This window comes from Sceloporus occidentalis, unplaced genomic scaffold, assembly GCF_023333645.1.
Source record: "Sceloporus occidentalis isolate IW3139 unplaced genomic scaffold, rSceOcc1.0.p SCAF_14, whole genome shotgun sequence".
In the NCBI taxonomy this organism is placed as follows: Eukaryota; Metazoa; Chordata; class Lepidosauria; order Squamata; family Phrynosomatidae; genus Sceloporus; species Sceloporus occidentalis.
The window spans coordinates 13,106,791-13,128,595 of NW_028316994.1; the positions used below are offsets into that span (position 1 = coordinate 13,106,791).

The following is a 21,805-nucleotide window of genomic DNA, read 5'->3' on the forward strand; positions in this document are numbered from 1 at the left end:
TTTAACATTATGCGCTTGTGTGCCACACTGCAGGTGCATCAACACTGTAGAAACGACGCACCTTGACACCGCTTTAAGCGCCACATGGAATCCTGGGATTTGTAGTTTCAACAAGGTCTATCGCCTCCTCCGCCAAACTACAAATCCCAGGATTTAACCAGGATGGAGACGCAGCAGTTAAAAGTGGTGTCGAACTGCATTATTTCTGCAGTGCGGATGCTCCCTGCGCTGTAGAAATAATGCAGTTTAAAGCACTGTTGCTCCATCCTATAAAATCCTGGGATTTGTAGTTTTCCCAAGGTCTCCTCAACCTTCTCTGTCAAAGAGTCACTACCAAACTACACATCCCAGGGCTCTCTAGCATTGAGCTGTGGCAGTTGAAGCGGTATCAAATCGAGTTAATTCTATAGTGACGTCATCCCTTTCCAATCGCCATGGCAACCTTTCCCCCTCCAAAAAACCCGGAAGTGCAAAGTGCTCTTTCTCTTTCTCTACCTCTTTGGGGTATGAAAGAGGGGAGGGGAAATCCCACTCCATATTAGGCGCATGCGCGGTATGCCTCATAGGGGTCGACCTGCATCTGCGCACCTGATTGGCTGAGGAGGGGCGAAAGAGGGAGGAGCGGAGGTTTTGGATGATGAGGGGAGGAGCCTAAAGGGGGCGTGGCCATACAAAAGAGGCGTGTCCGCGGCGGGGCTTGTCAGTCGGCGCCGGGCAGCGGTAGGGGGCGGAGGCTGCGGCAAGAGCAGCGCCGACGGTGAAGCAGCAGCAGCAGCAGCAGCAGCGCCGCAGCAGCTGCGGCTTCTTTTCCTCCGGGCCTCAGTGGCGGCCTCCGCCGCAGCCGCCGCCACGCTGCGCCCACAGCAGCGCGACCCTCCTCCTCCTCCGCTGCAGCAGCGCAGGTGAGCCAGGCCTGGCGGGAGGGAGGAGGAGCAGCCGCAAGCAAGCAGAGAAGCAGGCCGGTGGGTGGGAGGCTGGGTGGGTGACCGAGCAGGGAAGCAGCAGGCCTCCTGCCCAGACACAAGGTTTGCTGCAGAGAGAGGCGCCACATCCCTCCTGTCATTTTGTGCATTTGGGTCGGACCCATGAAAGGTGTCCTTGTTTTGTGGATATAGAGGATGCATCCACACTGGAGGAATAACCCGGTTTGGTAGCGCTTTAACTCTTTTCTAGCTCGAGGCTATGGAATTCTGGGAGTTGGAGTTTGTTGTGGGCCCAGAGCGGAGCAGAGCTCCGCTCTGGGCCCCACAACAAACTCCAACTCCCAGAATTCCATAGCCTCGAGCCAGACAACAAGTTAAAGCGGTGCCAAACCGGGTTATTCCTCCAACGTGGATGCAGCCTGGGTGTTGCTGTACTTTACTATAGGGGTATATGTTCAGGGGTATAAACTGGAGGCAGATGGACCTGGGTTAGAGGGTGCAAGGTATTTGGTTGGACCCATAAAAGGTATCCCTGTTTTGTGGATTTTGGGTGTTGTTGTACTTTGCTGTAGGGCCAATATAGCCACCCCTGGATATGTTGGGATGAATTGGATGGAGATGGACCTGGGTTAGAGGATGAGGGGTATTTTGGTCCCATAAAAGGTGTCCGTGTTTTGTGGATTTGGATTGGTGCTGTACTTTGCTCTGGGGCCAACACAACCAACCCTGGAGATGCCAGGGGAGAGAAACGGGAGGCAGATGGGGCTGGGTTAGGGGGTGCATAGTGTTTTGGGGTGGGTTTTTTTAGGGTTTGGAGAGAGACCTCCTTGCAGAAGTGAAGAGGGTTAAAAGGAAATCTCAGCCCCCCATTTGGAAGTGGGGATTTGGATGTGTGTGCTTTGCAGGGTTTCCATCCCAGAAGGTTAAAATATGGGTCCGTCTACACTTCAGAAACAATCCAGCTTGACATCACTTGTCAGTTGCCTCTCCAAATAAAAATTCTGCCTCTCCAATGCCATTTTCCTTCCTTCTGCAAATTCCTAGCATTGCAGTGAATGAGATGCTGAAAACAGTCCGCACCTAGAACTTGCTGTGTTCTCTTTCTCTTGGTAACTTAGGGTGCATCTATACCGTAGGAATGATGCAGTTTGACATCACATAGAAGTGCTGCTGCTGCATCCTATGGAATCCCGGGATTTGTAGTTTTGCACGGTCTTTGGCCTTCTCTACCACGGAGGGCTGGTGCCTCACAAAGCTACCAATCCAATGATTGTGTAGGATGGAGCTGTGGCAGTTAATGTGGTGTCAAGCTGCATTATTTCTGTGGTGTAGCAGTTTGAGTGTTGGACTCAGACTCTGGAGACCAGGGTTTGAATCCTGGCTTGGCCATGTAAACCTACTGGGTGACCTTAGGCAAGTCATATTCTCTCAGTCTCAGAGGACGGCAATGACAAATGCCTTCTAAAGAAACATACCATGATAGGTTCTCCTTAGGGTCACCATAATTTGGAAACGACTTGAAGGCACACAACACACACGTGGGTGTGACGGAGGGTTTAAGGGTCTCCAGGAAGGTGTCCTAATAGGCTTGTCTCCAGCAGAGAAGGTTCAAGAGAAACTGTTTTGGCTGCTTGTATTGGGGTGTTTGTGGGGGAGAGGGTCATTGATGTTGGGTCTTTCTACCAGGAAGGATTGAAAGGATGTGCAATTTCACTGGTAGCAGAGAGTTTTTTGGTAGAGAGAAGGTTGAAAGCAAATTGTGAAACCTCCTATCATAGGATTATGTAGGTTCTTCTCTGATGTGGGCAATCTAAAGAAAATTGGGGTAGCTATAGTTTGTGGGTTTTGTGTAGATGTTCTTTGGGCAAGGCTAAAGGGGAATTGGGATGTGAGACAATAACTACAGCCAGTCCTCCATATCCCAACAGATTCTTTATCCACAGATTCGAGCATCCATGGTTTGAAAATATTCAAAATATATATAAATTCTGAAAAGCAAATCTTGATTTTGCCATTTTATATACGGGACACAATTTTATTATCGGTTGTATTTAATGGAACTTCAACATCCACGATTTTTGGTATCCACAGGTGTCCTAGAACCAAACCCCAGTGGACACCAAGGACCCACGATATTCACCAGAGATGGTGACTAAGATACCAGTCTAGAGATTTTGTGGATGTCTTGAGCAAAGAAGGCTAAAAGGGAATTGAAACTGCACTGTGATATAAGGTGGATGTGTGTGTCCAGGGTGGTGAATAAACTGCTTATTTCTCTACAGTTCACCATAGAAGCATTGGATGTGGCCGTAGGGCTGCCATAATTGTCCACTTTTACCAGGGACAAAATGTAGGACAAATTCAAGACCAAACTGTAGGGCAACTGCAGGACAAAACTCAGCTCAAAATGTAGGACATTTAAGGTCCACCATTTTTCTTCAATGTCCTACATTTTGGGCTGAGTTTTGTCCTGCAGTTGTCCTACAGTTTGGTCTTGATTTTGTTCCACATTTTGTCCCTGGTAAAAGTGGACAATTATGGCAACCCTAGTGGGAGAAGTTTTAATGTGACAGTTCAATTCAAGGGTTTTCAGTAGTTGGGGGTCAGAGGAGAGCTGGGTGTGGTAAGGTGGTCTGGTTTCTTGTGAGGTGGATTCAGCAGTGAGAAAAGAAAACACACTGGAGTGTAAGGTGGGTTGGGGAGAGGCATGTTTGAATGATGCAAGAGATGGCAGGAGCTTAGAGTGCTATTGGGGAAAAAGGTTTGGGCACCACTGGAGAAATGAATCTCACCAGATGGCTGTGAAAGGATGAAAAACTTTTCCCCCAATTTAATGAGGACTAGAAAAGAGTGATGGGGAGGTATTGGTGGGGGATTTTAGTTAGGGTGAATTAAAATGGTGACAGCCCTTCAGTTGTGTGATGTCCCTGGAAGATTATCTCAGTCTGCTTGGCTTTGAAGAGCAAAGAACCAAATGTTCAGGCCCTGTAGGTGTGTTCAGGATTTTGGCAGCCTGGCTGGAGTGTGAGACATGAATAAGCTTTCTGTGGTCTTGTTTTTCATCTTTCAGCTTCTCCTATCATTTTGGTCAGCAGCCTTCCAGGATCCATCAGGAAGGCTAGAAAACTGCAAGAACTTCTTTAAATGGAGGCTGCATGGGGAATGGATGGGGGACATGGTACCAATCCAAGTATCATTGCTTGGATTGCTATGGGGCCAAGAGGAATCCTAAATTTGGACACACAAGGAACTGCCGGATGGATGCACCTATCTACTCCTGATGCCGCATTAGGTAGCCTTCTGGTTCTGCAGAAATCTTGTGTGATAGGTTACACATCTACTCTGAGAAGGACTTAGGCCCACTTTTCGTGGTGCTTGCTCTGGTATATTTGTATTCAGGTCAAGATTGCCATCTGCAAGAGCAAAAAGACCTGAGGCGAGGCAAGCGAGTGATTCCCTCTTTGCTTGCCTTCTCTTCTGAGAGATGATTTTTGACTGCAGTTTTAGTTGCTGCTACAATTCTTCCCCCAATTTCATATGCAGCTTTAAGTTGTTTCTTTCTCTGGAGTGAGAGCAAGCATATGTGAAAATAAATCACTGACTGGCACTAGGAATGCACCTGAGTGTTAGGGGACCCACAAAATGGCTGAAGCTGTTGAAGGCTGTTAGGAGATGGTTGAAAAGCTTATGTTGCACTGAAACATGCCTCATATTCCTTCCAGTTCATTTCTTGCTCATCTGGCATGAGGTGTATCTAGGTAAGGGTGCTCTGAAATCTCTTTCCTACTACTGTATTATATCTGCCATATTTGAAAATGGCAGGAGTTAGCATTGTATTTTTAGAGTAGGGTTGGTGGAAACTGCTGCCTCCCAGATGTTGATGAAATACAACTTTCTTCATCCTTCACCATTGGGCTATCTGGGGCTGATGGGAATGCCCACAGATTCTCCAACCCTGTTTTAGCATTCCCATCATGAGTATCATGATGTTTTCCACACATCTCAGCAAGGATTTGTTTATGTATAAATTTATCTTCTGAAGGGCATCAATAGTATGTGTCCCATGTCCTATCTTCTTGTCATGATAACCTTTGAAATGGTTTTAAATTGAGAGAACATGAAATGGTGCATAGGTTGTGCATAGTGAGGATTCAAGCCTGGTACATTGAACTAAGAGTTGGCAACAGTGGCCCTATTGCTTTTATTGGTTATCCAGTCGCTTCACCTTTAGCCAGAGTAAGCAGTGGCATGGAATGGTGGGACTTGTAGTTCAACATCATCTGAATGGCCACAGTTCCCCTGTTCTAACCACTGTATCACCATGGCTATTTAAAGAAAGGATCTTCTGAGTGCATGCAGAATGTATGTTTTTTCATTTACTTGCCCTGTTATGTTACAAATCTGTTTTGAATTTAGTTCTTTCTTGCTATTCAGTTTGTGAAATAGAAGCTAAAAGCTCCTTTCAGACTATGGGGAAGGTGGCACTTGGCTGGGCTTGTTTGTTCCAGAAGAAGTTTATGGAGATGCAAGAGAGAGATGGACCTAGACGTATGTGATGATTTGACAGTGACCCAGAAGAGTCTGCAAGAGGGCTTTGATAAATTAGCTTTTTAGGGCAGCAGGTTCAGAATCAGAGTCATCATCCAAAAAAGTGATATTTCCCAGCTCTTGTTTTGCTGGTTAAATACTAAGGCTTCAAAGGGGTTTGCTGCTGTTCTTCTCTCTCTTTTCCTCTCTCCCCTCTGGAATAGAGTGATGCAGGAAAGCTGGAAACCACTTGAGGGAGATGCTCAAATTGGAGGAGACTTGCCAACTGACTGTAATGGGTGGCTGGAGTCAGCACGAAGCTCCCTAGGGATGCAGTGGTGGAAAAACAAGTGAAAGAAGCATGCTGTACTTGCTGTAGAGAAAGTAGGGAGAATTCTCCTTCTTCTCTTGAACTTCCAAAAGATGTAAATATTTTGGTGTGTTCCACTCTTGAAGTTTTGGTGGAGTGGTGAGTGTGAGAAAGTGTGTGTTTGTTAAAGTCAAACATCAAAAACTTTCTGAGCAGCAAACCTTATGGGAAAGACCTTTACTTTTGGGCACAGGAATTAAATGGTAAACATACATCTTGGAATCTTCCTGTGTTCTTTCATTGGTAGGACTTAGGAAATTTTACCTTATTTAATTGGTTTTATTGTCTTGTGGCAGAGATAGTAGACGTTATCAACCATGACATCCTAAAGCTAAGCAAGATGAGGCTTGGTTAGGATTGGATGAGAGGCCACATGGGAATACAAATGTCAAGTCACATTTTATTTGTGTCTAGGCACTGGCCACTGCAGTAATGACAGATTCAAGGGGTTTCCAGGGAGGGCTGTGAAAAAAATCCTGTCTCAAATTCTGGAGATCCAGTGTTCTCCGTGTTTAGAGAAACAGGCTTCATGTTTAGAGATGTATAACACCAATCAGTGCTTAGCAAGGAGCAGGGCTATGTTGACAGGTGCCATACATCAGATTTCCTTTTGGATAGCCCTGTCAACATAGCCTTGCTGCTTGCTGAGCATTGGTTGGTGTTTCTTCAAGATCCATCCGTATCTTATTGTTCCCTGGTGTGTTTGCCTTTCTGTCTCTATCTCATCTTGTTAGTACATATAATGTTGAATATCATTGTCATTTGACCAATGGGGTGTGGATTGATTTTTCTCTAATAAGGAGAAGCCCTCCCCAGGGAAGAGTGGGAGAAATGGTACCATAAGAACAGTGGCAAAGCACTTGTTTCACATGCAGAAAGTCTCAGTTTTCTGGCAGGTGGTATTAGAAGTAGATAGAGTAGCCAGAGGGCATAAAGGCAACAGATCCCATCTGATCTTGGAAGCTAAGCAAGGTCAGCCCATATTAATATTTGGGTGGGAGACTGCCAATGGATACCAAGTGCTGTAGGCTACATTTCAGAGGAAGGAATTGACAAACCCATCTCTGAGGATCCCTTGCCTAAGAAAACCCTATGAAATTCAAGGTCTTGCCATAAGTCAGCAGACAATTTGAAGACAGACAGGCTCAAAAACATATACAGAGTAGCCAGACTGGGGAAAATCTTCCCACTCACCAGAGTGGACAGTAGGCTACAGCAGCTTGGGAAAGTTGCTTCTTCTGACCTACAACTCCAAAACTCTCTTAGGAAAGAAGTTAATTTTGATAGGTTTATAACTTGGAAAGTTTTCTAGGGACCTTATCACACTAGACAAATCCTGCTTAGATTTAAAAGTAGAAAAAAATGCAAATGTAGGAGGCTTTCAGATGACATTTCTCCTAAACAGAAATAACATGAAAATAGAGCAAACAAAAAGTGGACAAAAACGGTGTCATTTTTGTCCACTTTCCATTCGCTTTATTTTCACGTTATTTCTGTTTGGGAGAAACACGTCTGAAAATCATCCCACATTTGCGGGTCTTTTCTACTTCTAAAATCCCATTTCTGAGCAGGATTTGTCTAGTGAGATAGGGCTCTAGGAAACTCTCTCAAGCTTTGTTGAAACAAGTCAGGCTTAGATTAGCTTTTCTCCTCCTTCTCTTGGGTTTTATGGCAAAGCAAGGCCAAGAAAGCCCACCTACTAATACTGTACTAATGAGAACAGTCTTTCCCTACCTGGTGCCTTCTGTATGTGTTGGACTGTACCTCACAGCATCCTCCACCAACCTGGAAGATGGAAAGGCTACCTGAAACTATGGTTTTTCTGCTTAACTGTCAGTGCTGAAGAAACTTTGGTCCTCATGATGTTTTGGACTCTTGATTCTCATAATCATTTGCCATTAACCATGCTGGCTGGGGCTTTCGGGAATTGTAGTCGGAAGCATTTGGAGGGCTGCAGGTTGCCTGCCCTGGTATAGAAAGAGGGGGATGTAAGGGATACTTTTAGATTTTCTCATCCTTGATCAGAAAGACATGTCATGTCTTTTAACCCACTGAAAAAATTGTTTTGGGCCTTTAGTGACAGCAAAATTACCAGCACTTTTTCCAAGTTTTGTTTTAGTTTTCTGTGCTTATTTTTTGCACAGAAGATTAGGTTTTTTGCAAATGATATTTGTTGTACTAAAGCCCCAAAAGATGGAAAAAATCATAAAAATTACTTGTGAATGTTGTCAACTAATTTTTCTTTCTTTCTTGAGAGTAAGGATGAAATAAGTGAAAATTTATATCATTAGTAAGAATTCTATCTCATGCTGGATAGAATTCCATTTCCCAGAATTGTATCATCTGTGTTCAGAGCTGTATATATTCTACAAGTTGTATTTACTTGTTTTTTGTGGATTTTTCGGGCTATGTGGCCATGTTCTAGAAGATATACCTGGCTCTTAATATACCTGCATGATATTTTTGATTCTGCCAGTCTTAGATACTGGACTACTCCATGCTGAAATCCTGATCAGCCTTCTCCTGTCCTGAATGTACCTGGCCTTAAAATTTCAAGCTTACGTTTTATATTCATATGTTCCTTAACATGAGCTGAGCCAGTCCCTCAGTTGATGGGTCAAAATGTGCCTGTTGCCTCCCTTGCCTGCATCAAAGAGGGAAATGTGGGATAAGAATTCCTCATGATGCAGCTGTGCAAATAGTACCAAATTAAAGTATTAAACTGCTGAAATTAATGTGTGGAATAGATAGCTGCTTTTTGGAAATATTGTTAATGTATGTGACTGTTCTTTAGCCCGAATCAGGCTTTTCAATAAATAGATGCCTTTGGCATTATTGGTGCCTGCCAGTGGATTGTTGGCATGTTTTCTTGGCCTAGTCTGGACAGGTGTGTGCTGAGAAGGAGCTGAGCATCTGGGAATATCTTTAGCAAACAAAAACACCTTGGTCTGCTGAATCTCAGTGCCTGTTCATATGAAGATAGGTCCCATGAAGAGGCTGTACTTCTACTCAATCTGTCTTTTCTATGTGCACAGCACAGGGTATAGTCTACCTGGCCATGATTCCACAACCGTGGAATGGCAAATGCATTTCTTAGATGACAATTCCCAGAATCCCCTGGCCAGCACAGCCCATGGAAATTATGGGAGTTCTTTAAAAAATAAGCATTCTTTCCAAGTTCTTTGTTTACTCTCCCTCAAAAGATTTTGCCTGTTATATGCCTGGGTATTGTTTCAGTGATGGCTTACGTTCCATTTTATCTTTGTAGATTTTCACATCTGACCTCACCGGACCTTCCCATTTGTTTTCATGTTGTGTTGTATGTTTTTCCTCTTCCACTTGAATTTTATGATGCTCTGTTAACTTTTGGTGTGAATTTTGTCCCATGCTGGGAGACGTGAGGGCTATAAATGAAACATTTGGGGTTTATTGTAATTCTCATTGACTTTGATGTAGTCCAGGGAATTGAGAAGAAGGGGTTGTTGGTTGCTTAAATATACCAGGTGGCAATGTGCTACTTCCTAGTGGAGCTGTATGTGTGACATTTTTTTTAATTCAGCTCTACAGGAATCTTTACAATTAGAATATTAGCACAACAAGGAAATGGATGAGCTAGAATCTTCTTTCCACCATGCGCTCCTTACCTTATTTGCAGGGATTTTTCTCTCCCCCCCCCCCCCAGAAAAAGCAGCAAATGATAATTCCCACTTGTATCTGAGGTTGCACAGACTGTGTCATTGGATGTGGACACCAGACCTAGTACAGTGCTTGAAAGCCATATGTTCTGAGAATTGCTGTAGGTCAGTTGCAGAGAATTATGATCAGTCAGTGAGAAGATCTGTAATGGCATATAAGCAGCTCCAAAAAAACCCAGCTTGCCTGGCACCACTGCCCTTTCCAGTGTGTAGCTAGAGGGAAGCAATGGGTGTGTTTGTACAGTTGGTTCATTTTATACTGTTTAAATTATATCTCTAAGATTTATGGAGACAAGTCTAAAATAAATAACTAAATTAATTAATAAATGGGCAATGACAGCGAGATCCAAGAGGCCTGGTCGAATGCTTACCCCAGGAAAAAGGAACATGTACCTTAAAACATTTCTCCAGCAATATGCATGAGTTCTTCAGTAGACTCATGGATGTGTCAAGGGTAGAAAACTTCAGCATCTAACAAACAAAATCTGTCTGTGTGTATAGGTTATTATCCTCTAGACAAGTCAGTGTGGTACAGTGGCTTGAGTGTTGGACTGTGACTCTGGAGACCGGGGTTTTGAATCATCACGTGGACACAGCAACCTTAGGCAAGTCACACACACTCTGCTTCAGAGGAAAGGCCAAGGCAACCTCGCTCTGAATAAGTCTTGCCAAGAAAACCCTGTGATAGGTTCACCTTAGGGTTGCCATAAGTTAGAAACAACTTGAAGGCAAAGCACAACAACAGCAACCACCTCTAGACATCTGAAACACAGCAGAGATTTTTTTTTTAAATTTAAACATAACAGGTACATGTATCCCTAAACATAAGAATAATAGTCTCCATCTGGTACATTGACCTTGCTAAACCAATCAGCATTTTTCATTATTAATAATGATTTTTTTTCTTCAGTGTTTAAAAGTCTAAATGTGATATCCGCTGCCATTCTCTCCATGTTAAATCTATATCCAACAGTGCTCTCCAGAATTGCCAGTGTGGACCACAAGGGCATACTGTTCCAGGCCCAGATATCATAAACTCAATAAATTGCATTAAACTCAGCAAATGTGAAGTGCAGCCTAAAGCATAATTGTTGTGCTCATGAACCCTTTGCCAGGTTGCAAGGCAAGATGGGTAGTGCTGGATTCCCTGTCATTTCAGGGGTGACTGGTAGTCACTATTGACCATCTCATTTAGAGCTTGCCAAAATTGCTTTTTTGTATAGCAGCTCAACAAATCACTTGGTCAGCATAGCAGTGCTGGCTGGTAGATTCTGGGAGCTTGTACTCCAAAAGAGCAACTTTCCCAAGCTCTGCTTCATTGAAGACATTATAATAAGCTTCTGAGGAATTCTGGTGTTCCTCCAATGTGTCCCACAAGGCCAGTTTTGCAGCCTCCTCCAAGTGCTGCTTTAAATAAATTTTGCAAGAAACTGGAGAAAAACCCTTGAGTTTGACTAATGCTTGTTTAGATGGGAGCTAGGCATGCTTGCCTTCTGGCTATTCTCCAGGCATGCCATGAACTTCTGCCAAGTCTGGCTGTGCTGTAGTATCACAAATCGACCATCTGTGTGGCCAGACTTTTTGGAAGTTGCATTTAAAATCTAGTATACTTTGGGATTCACAGGCCACAAGCAAAAACTGGTACCCTTTGTCTCCACCCTTCCACTCTCCCTTAACCTCTACTGATTTACTGTCTTTTCTTTGCTGTTATTTGGTTTAGCGGATCTCTGGGCTTCTTTGGGCCTTCCAACCCACCTGTCTTGACATAGGGCAGTTGCAGAGCATTGAAATTACCTTGCTTGTAGAAATATCAAGTGGCTCCCATTTGGCAATATGTAATAGAAAATAATTGTTTTAGGTGGCAGGTTTTCTCAGGAGAATCTCTCATCTTATTTAAAGGGGACTAGGCTGTGGGTGGGAGATGTGTCACCAAATTACACTTGTTGAAAGGGGTGATAATAGAAGTTTAAGGAGCAGGGTTGAGAAGATAGTAATGCGTGTAACTCGCCAATGACAGTGTACTTTCAGGGGTGAATCGCTTAGGTCATACGCGCATCTATTCATGAACCACTAACAACCAATTCCCCATAATACACTTGTCCCTCCACATTTGCAGCTTTGACTTTAGCTGAGTTGATTATTGATGGATGTTATTAATATGTTCTCTCTAGGAATATCTAGCTCCTCCAGGGCAACTCTGTGGTCAACTTTAACCAAAAGTTGCACTGAAGGACCTAGAGAGGTGTTCTCTCAGGTAAAAACATAGTGTTTTTGTTATTTGTGGTTTTTCCATTCAGGTTTCTTATAGAAAATTGCAAAACCAAGCATTACTTTTTGGAATTTATATCTTTTTGCAGATATTTTCAAGCTGTGGATTCTTGAATCCATGGATAAAGAATCTGTTGACATGACTGAATATGCAGAATAAAATGGTGTGGTTTTTTTTAATCCTAGGGTGAGGAAAGTGTGGCCTGTGGACCACATGTGGCCCTGTTACCAGTTTTGAAATATCCCAGCATCCTGACTTACAAAAAAAAAAAAAAAGCTAACAGTGGCGACCTTCTTTCCAAAGTCATCTTGGTGTCCAGTGTAGTTGCCTACCCCTTGCTATATATGTTGGCAAATGTTTACTTTAAAGCCAGTGAAGCTTTACTCTCTGTAACCTGCACTTTCTGCTGCACACTATCTCTGTTTCAACTCGGGTGGGGAAATGGCAACTCCCTTTGCCTCTGAAAATAAGAACTGCTTTTAGCACCAGCACCTGTGTAGCCCTCTGAGACCCCAAAGTGCCACAGTGGAGTCCAATTAAACACGCTTGATGGTGCAAGGCTCTTGAGAAGTCTGAGTGAAGAAAACAACATCTGAGTTTCATTCTTTTGTTCTTCAACTTGGCCTCAGTTACTGCTACTTGAGAGTGTCTGAAGGAGAGGTAGGCAATGGGTGAACCTTTGGGGTCAAGCCTGGCTTTCACTTAATCTGCAGCCTGCTTTTAAACAATTCCCTTCAGAATCTCACCAAAGGTTAGTCTGTTCCATCATTCTGTTGACTACTTTTCCACAAAGCTCAGAAGTACAGCTTGATGAGTAACTGCCATTTTCTGTTGTTCATTCCCTAGCAAATTCAGTTCACAGATATAGTACCTCAGAATCTGGATGTTCTGTATGTCGTCTGGACTGATGATTATAGAATTATAGAATTGGAAGAAACCACAAGGGCCATCCAATCCAACCTGCTCCCATGCAGGAATACACAATCAAAGCATCCCCAACAGATGGCCATCCAGCCTCTGTTTAAAAACTTCCACAGAAGAAGACTCCACCACTTTCTGAGGCATCATGTTCTACTGTCAAACATCTCTTACCATCAGGAAGTTCTTCCTGATGTTTAGGTGAAATGTCCTTTCCTGTAGCTTGAATCCATTTCATTTATAGATGTCTCCATGAATGGAAATCCATCCTTTGCAGCCAACTAAGCCAGATTCTCCCAGTCTTGTTGCTCAGGGATGATGATACAGTGCACCCTTGTTTTACGCGGGGATCCATTCCGGGACACACACACACACCCCTGTGTAAAACAAAAAATGTGTATGTTTGAGCCCCATTACAAGTAATGGGGCTCGTGCTCGTGGTGGTGCATGCACGTCATGGGTGCACACACCATTAATTCTTACGGTCCATGGCGCTGGAAGAAGCAACACTGCTTTCCAGCGTATAATGCGGTTACACTGTATTTGTATTCCAATACACAGTAGCTGGGGGAATGCTGATCTACACTATTGGTCATTGCTGAATTTTGTAGCAGCAAATTCCATAACCTACATGTTGCATGAATGCTTTTTGCTTTATTGATCCTATTGCAACAGTTCTCACTCTTATTGGGTGACCATGAGTTCTGATGTTTGAGAAAGGAGAGACTCTTTCCTCACTGTGCATAATTCTATAAAACTTAGACTTGCCCCTTAAACATCTCTCCTGAATATGAAGCAGCAAGCCTGGGGTCTCTGGTCAAATCCAATCTTGGTTGCCAAAGAGTGCTGTGTAACAAGTAGGCTGTGCATTCTTACCTGTGTCTTATGTTTGTCAGAATCTGCTGGGTGCCTTCCTTGGCTGTATCTCTCTTCTATTAGTGGTAGTTGAAGTGATGTGGCATGTGTGCTGTTGCCTAGCAACTCTGAGGAAGGTCTGTATCCCTGGTCAGGAGTTTTGTGATTGTCCATAGAGGGGGGGTCCTTTGCCATTTCATACAACCTGCAGCAGCATGGTGGCCCTGTGGCTTGTTTTTCTCATTATTGTCAAGGTTGGAGTGAGCCACAAATTATTGCTTCCTTCCCGTATTCTAACCCCACTCACCCAATTGACTTGGCAGGTGATACAGTGGGGCAAGTTGGGTTCACCGGCCATGTAGTGTTTTTTCATTGCAACATTGTGCTATGGATGATTTCATTGCAATATACTATTCTGTGCATGTATTTTCTTTGTGGATCATCTTAGGTTTGGATTCCCAATGACACATATTTTGAAATCCTCACCCACCCACCCTGCTTGCGTTCATGACAGATTGTAAGGATGGTAACCCCAATCCAGTGTTTGGACATAGCCCTGAGTCCCTCATACTGACCTTGTTAGCAAAGAATGATAGAGCTACAGCCCCAAACACCTGGAGGGTAGCAAGTTGGGGAAGGATGTTTGGTGCTTAGAAATATGGGTTAGAATCCACATATCACTCCAGTTATCTCCTTGCCCAGCTGCTGTCTAGGATTGTCTCTGTTTTCCCTTTGAGCTCCATAAGCTTTTGGACTGCATGCCTCTACAGTTTCCAGCATGTATAGGAAACCGTATGGTAGACAAAGGTTTTTTTGGGGAATCTGTCTAAACAGTAATTAATGAACCTCATTTTCCTTTTCTGTGTAGCTTGTGTTGTTGTGTGATTCTCTGCCCTGCCCCTTACAGTATGTGTGGAATTAAATAGCTTGGGGATTCTTAGTACTTCTGGACCAGTTTAGCCATGCATCTTGTCTCCTTTCTGTGCCAGGAAATGGAAGAACAGTTTGCACAAGGCTATGGCTTTTTGCCCCTTGGGTACATGGAAACCTACTGGATTATGCTGTTTTGACTGGATTGCTAGGTGAAGTCCCAGAACGCTTTGTGTCAGGAGCCATTCTGTCCATTATAATAGATGTCCTGGACTTTGTATGTAGCAGTTATGGAACAAATGAGGTGAGATTAACTATGGAGGGAGAAGACAGTGTTCTCTGTCTTGGTAAAGGGAGATGTGCATATGTTTAGGTTATGCACTGCGTTCAGCTTTGTCACTATATTTTAGCACCAACATACAATCAGCTTGTCACTGGTTCTTGAGGGCAGACCCAGATATCTCACCCAGTTGTATGCATGTTGAACATCTGTCCTCGCTCCCAGAATTCTCTTTCCTAACCATGAGCTTACCTTTACCCAGAATTTGGAGGCTTAATAACATGGAGTGTTGGGCTTCTGTCTAATTCAACCTGAAGATCACAAAGAATTTCTAGACCAAAAGAGATGTTTGAGAGTGGAATAGATTGTCTCAGAGGCTGATGGATGCTGAGATTTTAAAGCAGAGGTTGAATTGACATCTCACAGGATTGTTTTAGCTGAGTATTCCTGCATGGCAGGAGGGTTGGAATAGATGGCCCTTGAAATTCTGTGATTTTCCACTGTTAACAGCAAGCACAGCCATTGATGGGCGAGGAGAGTTGTAGCGCAACATACCTGGAGAACAACAAATTGGCAATGTTGTCCTAGAATCCTCTGTTATGGCCATACGTTTTAGGCTTTCCTCTTGAGACTTTTTCTGATGGTGAGTATCAGTGACTCAGAATCTTGGGATGGCAAATTATGGATCTCTGCTCAGGTATGAAGCTTACTCTTTGGATCTTGTAAGGATTATCTCCAATCTTAACTTTCCTTGCCATGTTGTGACGGGACTAGAAACTCACTGCTCATAATTCTCTGGAAGATGTGTGGTGATACAGTCTTCCGCAGGTGATCTGAAAGTTATGAAAACCAATCTTTCTCAGTGCTGAATGCAAGTTACCTTTACCCGGAATTTGGAGGCTTAATAACATGGAGTACCGACAGCCGTCCCTGTCCATAATTTCTCACTCTGCAAAAGCCCAGGCAGTGGTTAGTGTCCCTCAAAGTACGAAGCAGTTCCTGTATTTTGAACACTAGGTGTCTTGAGGAAAGTGATCTCTGAGGTGATTGTACGACTAACTTTAGGGCAAACGCCATGGGATCTCATTAACTCAAATTGGAAGTTTTTCACTGTGTTTTTTTTTCTTCCTGGTGTACAGAGATATTCAGGAAAGTTTTTCAGCTGTTGAGCATGGGTTAAAGAGGTTGATGCTAGCCTGTAAATTGATGTCTTCCTTCTTTGTTAAACCCTGTGTATACTGTATATACTCATATACAAGTCTGGAAATTTTAGTCAAAAAATCGACTCAAAAAAGCTGAGTCGACTTATCCACAGGTCAATATAAGTACTGTACTCTGACTCTTATGAAAAAGAACCATCCCCTGGTGCAAGGCAAGAGCGTGCCTTTAGTGTGAACACAGACAGTTATGCCTGCTGGAATTTTGTAAATACTTTGGTATTGTTTTCCTTTGCTCCATCCTTTAGATCCTTTACATGCCCCTAAGTTTTATCCTCGACTTATGCTCAAGTCATATCAGAATCCATTATTTTGGTTCCCACACCTGCCCTTGACTTGTACACAGGGTTGATTTATAGTCCAGTATATACAATAGTTGCTTAACTTTAACTGGATTGGGATCTGGTTTCTTTCCCTCATTACATTCCACTTATGTGAATTCTGGATTTTGTGGGAAAAGAACTCTGCACAAGCAAGCCTTTAGCAGAGGTTCTTGGTTCACAATCTCATTGCCCCTCTACGAATACATAGTTCACCATTTTGTGCAGATGAAATTGCCTTCATGTGATCTCCTTTGTGGGCTATTCTATAATTCGGCTTCTTAGATCTCTCTTTGTGAAAACTATTGAGATGTCTTTTCTAGGGAACCACAAGCTCAGTGTAAGTGGTTTTATGCACTGGCAAACCAAACAAAAATCTAATGCAATTCTATGCTGCATCAATGCAACTATAATGTTCAGATCAGGAGAAGTAATAGTATCGTTGTATTCTGCTTTGTTCAGATCTTATCTTGAATATTATGTCCAATTCCAGGCAGCTCAGTTCAGGAAAGATGCTGACAAGTTGGAAGGTGTTCAGAGCAGGTCTATTTCACAGGATAGGATGCGAACCAGTGGGTTCAAACTGAAGGAAAGGAGATACTAGCTAAACATTAGGAAAAGCTCCCTTACAACAAGAGCTGTTCAACTGTGGGATACTCTGGAAAATGGTGGACTCTCATTCATTGAAGCCTTTTAAAACAAAAATTGGATGGTCACCTGTCAGGGATGCTTTATCTGTGGATTTTTGTAGTGGAGGGCATTAGACTACATAACCATTGGGGTGACTTCAGCCCTGATTCTTTGATTTGATAGTACCAGCATTTCATGGTGCATTTATTTTTTAGTCTCCTCAAATATTTCTTACAGCAGTGACCCAACAGTAGCTATGGTTATAAAAAGCAACCAAAGTTACTTTATTAGAGTTCAATGAATATTTGATTCCTCACCACCCTTCAACACATAAATGGTTGATTAGTTGTACTGTGTCTACCATATTGAACTAAAAAATCTATGCATTGTGCGTTGGTTTGTTGCCCAACCTTCTTCCTTGCAAATTCTCAGTCAAGAGTGGCAACTGTGTAGTCCGGTACATGCTGTGGATGATATTATTATTCGTTTTATTTAATTTCCTGCCCCCGCCCCCCCAAATATTGGAACTCAAGGTGGCTTAGAAATAAAAATGATTGCAGTATAATTAAAAACGTACAAAAAGCCATTGTTAAAATAGAATTAAACTATTTAGCATAATAAAACATATACTTTGAAAAGATAAAAAAGCAGTTAAAACAGTACAATTTAAAACAATACAGTATCCTTTTTACAGCATTTTCTGACACTCCATTCTGCCATGCAGGAAATCTCAATCAAAGTATGCCTGACAGATGGCCATCCAGCCTCTGTTTAAAGACCTCCAAGGAAGGAGACTCCACTACACTCCGAGGGTTGTTTGTTCCAGTGTTGAACAGCCCTTACTCTCAGGATGTTCCTCCTAATGTGGAGGTGGAATCTCTTTTCCTGTAGCTTTGTTCCAAATCTTTGCTATAATCTTGGTGGAACTGTGTGAAATTTGTTGTACCAGAATTGTTATTGAAGTTGTTATGTTTTATTTGTAATTTTAGGAGTAGGAGGGAGGGTTCAGGAGATTAGGGAATATTTTATTATTGTTTATGTAATTGTTATATTTAGTTTGCTGTTACCTGCCTCGATGATGATGATGATGATGATGATTATTATTATTATTATTCTGCAGAGAGAGCCAGCATGGTGTAGTGGTTTGAGCACTGAAGTATGACTGGAGACCAGGGTTTGAATCCTGGCTTGGCTATGTAAGCACACTGGGTGACCTTGGGCAGGTCACGCTGTTTCGGCCCCAGAGGATGGCAATGACAACCCCCTTCAGAAGAAACGTGCCAAGAAAACCCTATGCTAGGTTCTCCTTATGGTTGCCATGTGTTGGAAATGACTTGAAGTTACACAACAATAACAACAACCCTGTGGAGATGTTGTTGGACTACAGTGGGCTCTTGGTATCTGCTGGGGTTTGGTTCCAGGACCCCCCGTGGATATGAAAATAGGTTGTATGCTCAAGTACCATTAAATACAGTGGCATAGTAAAATGGTATCCCCTATATAAAATAACAAAATCAAGGTTTGCTTTTTGGAATTTATATCTTTTTAGAATATTTTCAGACTGTGGATGCTTGAATCTCTGGATAAAAATTCTGTGGATACCGAGGGCTGACAGTGCATTCATCACTATTGACTATGATGGCCACAGTTGCCTGGAGCTGCAGGTCAACAAAACCAGGAGGGTGGCATGACTTCATATACCTTGTGCTTCACTTGCTCTATAGATTGGGGGGGGGATATTGGGGGCTAGGTAGGCAGTGTTCTGTCTGTTCAAGCAACTGGACTACCTTGCTTTTATCTCCGTCATGCCTTGCTCATGTCTTGCTTAGCACTGTAATCTAGTCTGTACTCCTCAAACCACGGGCCCCACTCCCTACTAGTCTCTTTCACTAACAACACATCATTCTAAGCCATTGGTTCCCAACCTTCCTAATGCCGCGACCCTTTAATACAGTTCCTCATGTTGTAGTGACCCAAACCCATGAAATTATTTTTGTTGCTACTTCATAACTATAATTAAATAGGTGTTTTCCAATGGCCTTAGGTGACCCCCATGAAAGGATCATTTGACCCCCAAAGGGGTCCCGACCCACAGGTTGGGAACCACTGTTCTAAGCAGTCTCTTCCACTCTCATCTTCTCAGCCTCTTCATTCATATGCAAATAAATGTCCACACTCTGCCAGTTGTTCCACATTTGTCAGTTACTCCTTACTAGAGATGTGAAGGCCCAGAAAAGAAAAATCTGTAAAAATTTGAGGGAAAACTTTCCCCTCATTTTTCAGAAAGTAGATTTTTCTAGAAAAATTGCAAAAGATTGGATTATGAAATAATTTCTTTCAGAATGATGAATAAAATATTTGGGGCATGTTCATAGATTTACTTTCCCCCATTATTTCTAAAAATGATGTAGCAGGGATCATCATTGCAATTCCTTATCTACATTTATTTTTGGGAGAATGAGTGCTTAATGTTTGTTTGGCACTATGAAGACCAAATATTTTTCATTGTTTTACTAATTATGATTGGTTTCATTTTCATTGTTTTTTTCCGTATATAAACTGGAAAAGCTAGGAGGTACCTTGTTGTTCAAGTGTTGTTTGCAATATAGGATTCTTTAGCTCCATTTGTAACAGCAGAATGTTTAAAAATGAAATTCACTATGTAATTATTTTCTGTATTAACTGTTCCTTTGATATATCAAACACAAAACTTTTATGCCAAATTAAGTTATATATAGGACATTTTATGTTTCTAAAGTAAATTGACTTTCCATATGCAAAGGATGCTGATTTTACATGTTTTTCATTTTTGGGGATAATTTTTTTCTGAGAAAACAAATAGAAAAAAATGTGTTTTTTTCCTATCCATGGCACCAAATTTTCTGGAAATTTTACATCTCTGGTCCCCACCCATACCCCTGAGACCAAAAGTATCCTATGCAAAGACACATACAACTAGCATTTCTGGTTTCTACCAACTCTCCTTGAATGGGGCTTCCCCAAGTCTGCCTGTGTTTTAGAAAGCCCAGCAAGACTGCCCAGCAGTACCTGGCAAAATGTAATCTGGCCCAGCAGATCTCTTCTTGATGCTCATTCTGCCAAGCAGCAGGCTTCCATTCTTGGGCTGGGCAGGAGATCTGTCTGCTGCTTATTAAGTTCTCCAGTTTGTCTCAGTTGCAAGGGGTAGTGTGCTAAAGTGATTGCTGCTGTTTCACCTGTCAATGATCATTGCTCTCAATAGATCAGGATAACTATTTCTAATTGTTTTTGTGCTTATCCAGCACCATAGACTTCAATGACCGGGTACTTTGTTTATTTCCAGCATTGCTCATAAACTGCACGTATTTGTGTTCATCAATCCTCTTCTTAAAAGCGACAGCAACTTCCAGAGATTGAGCACCTTCCAGGGTCTGAGCATCAGTTGGCCTCCTTTGCAAATGGAAAAGCAAAATTCAAACGTCAGCCCTCAAGGAGAAAGCCTTGAATGTGGTGAGTGACGTGACACATATTGGAAGGTAGAGTCTTGGAATTGGAAGAGACCACAAGGACCATTGAGTTCAACTCCCAGTCACGCAGGAATACACAGCTAAAACACTCCTGAAAGATGTCCATCATGTCTATTTAAAGACGTCCAAAGATGGAGAGTCTACCACGTTCCGGCGGAATCTTTTGCACTGTACAGCTGTTATAGCTCTTGCAGTAAAAAGGTTCTTCCTAATATTTAGGTGGAATTTGTTTTGGTATTTTAATACATAGGCTTCCTTTATTCAGATCAGAGCTTGGAAGAATGCTTTTTTTTTTTAAACTACATCTCTCAGAAACTCCCAGTCGCCATGGATTCTGCTAGCTGAGGGATTCTGAGTACTTAAAATGCCAATTTTCAAACCTGTGGTACTTACTGTCCTACATAGCTTTCACTGTGTATGTGTCTCCTCCTGTCCTTTTCATCTGAATCTCTGCTCCTGACCACCTCTGTAAATTGTACAGCCTTGCTTCACTGCTGCCCCAAGCCCATTTTTGCAATCCTAAACAGGCAGCGAAGTCAGGAGATTCCTTGAGTCTCGGGGCTATTCACGTTCTGGGGTTATGATTTCTGTCCTGCTCTGACTTATTACTGGCATTCAAGACAGTGTCATTTAAAGCAAGTCTGGGGCAGCCAAGGTGATACAGAAACCAAGGCTGCCGTACTTCAGGCATATGATGAGAAGACATGACTCACTAGAAAAGATGATAATGCTTGGTAAGGTTGAGGGAAGTAGGAAAAGAGGAAAATTGCATACCAGGAGGATAAGACTCAATGAAGAGTCTGCAAGTTCTGAACAGGGCTGTTGAGGATAGGCAGAATGCCATACATTCCCCATTCTTGGTTTACATGTGTCAAAAGGCTTAGGAATTATTCTTGAGAGATAGCAGTGGAAATCAGGTAGTGATTTTGTGTGTGTGTTTGCATGTGCACGTGCCAATGGTTCCTAGCAGTTTTCAGCTGTCCACCCAGTTATTACTACATGAATATCCACATAGCAAAATGAAAACAAACACATATGCTCAGTGTGAACACAGCCATGGCTGGCTGTAGTCATTCTAGCACTAAAAAGGGAATCTTGCTTTCTTAGCCAAGATCCTTTCTTGTTCTGTGACTGGTAAGGTCTGCTTTGGCCCCTGACTTCATGTTGGCCTCCTGGTGTTTACACAGCTTTTGCTCACGGTGCCAGCCAGCTGAATGATTGCTGGAAAGAGAGATCCAAATGAATAAAATTGTGCTACTTTGGATGCCAGGCAAACTAGAGCCAAGTGATCTTCTAATTAGACTGGAGCCAGAGTGGTCCAGCTTGTTTCAAGGGCCTTCTGTGCATCTTCTTAATGGTGGAGATGTGGGGAGCACGTGCTTGATTTGGAAGCAGATGGGATGCGCACCTTTGGCAGAGGGACGG

General features: G+C 42.7%; 1 protein-coding gene across 5 annotated transcripts in view; it reads left to right on the plus strand.

Moving 5' to 3' along the window:
* Positions 1-721: 721 nt before the first annotated feature.
* The window catches only part of LOC149304060 (vigilin-like), a 73,917-nt gene continuing 52,833 nt past the window's right edge, over positions 722-21,805 (plus strand). For 4 of the 5 annotated variants that reach the window (XM_089480227.1, XM_089480228.1, XM_089480226.1 and 1 more), the window contains exons 1-2: positions 722-902; positions 20,197-20,363. Coding sequence is in view for 2 of the 5 variants with exons in the window: in XM_089480226.1 (XP_089336352.1) it covers positions 20,359-20,363 (5 nt within the window). In the remaining 3 variants the exon portion in view is untranslated. The remainder of the gene's footprint in view (positions 903-20,196; positions 20,364-21,805) is intronic. The other variant, XM_089480229.1, reaches the window with a different exon arrangement.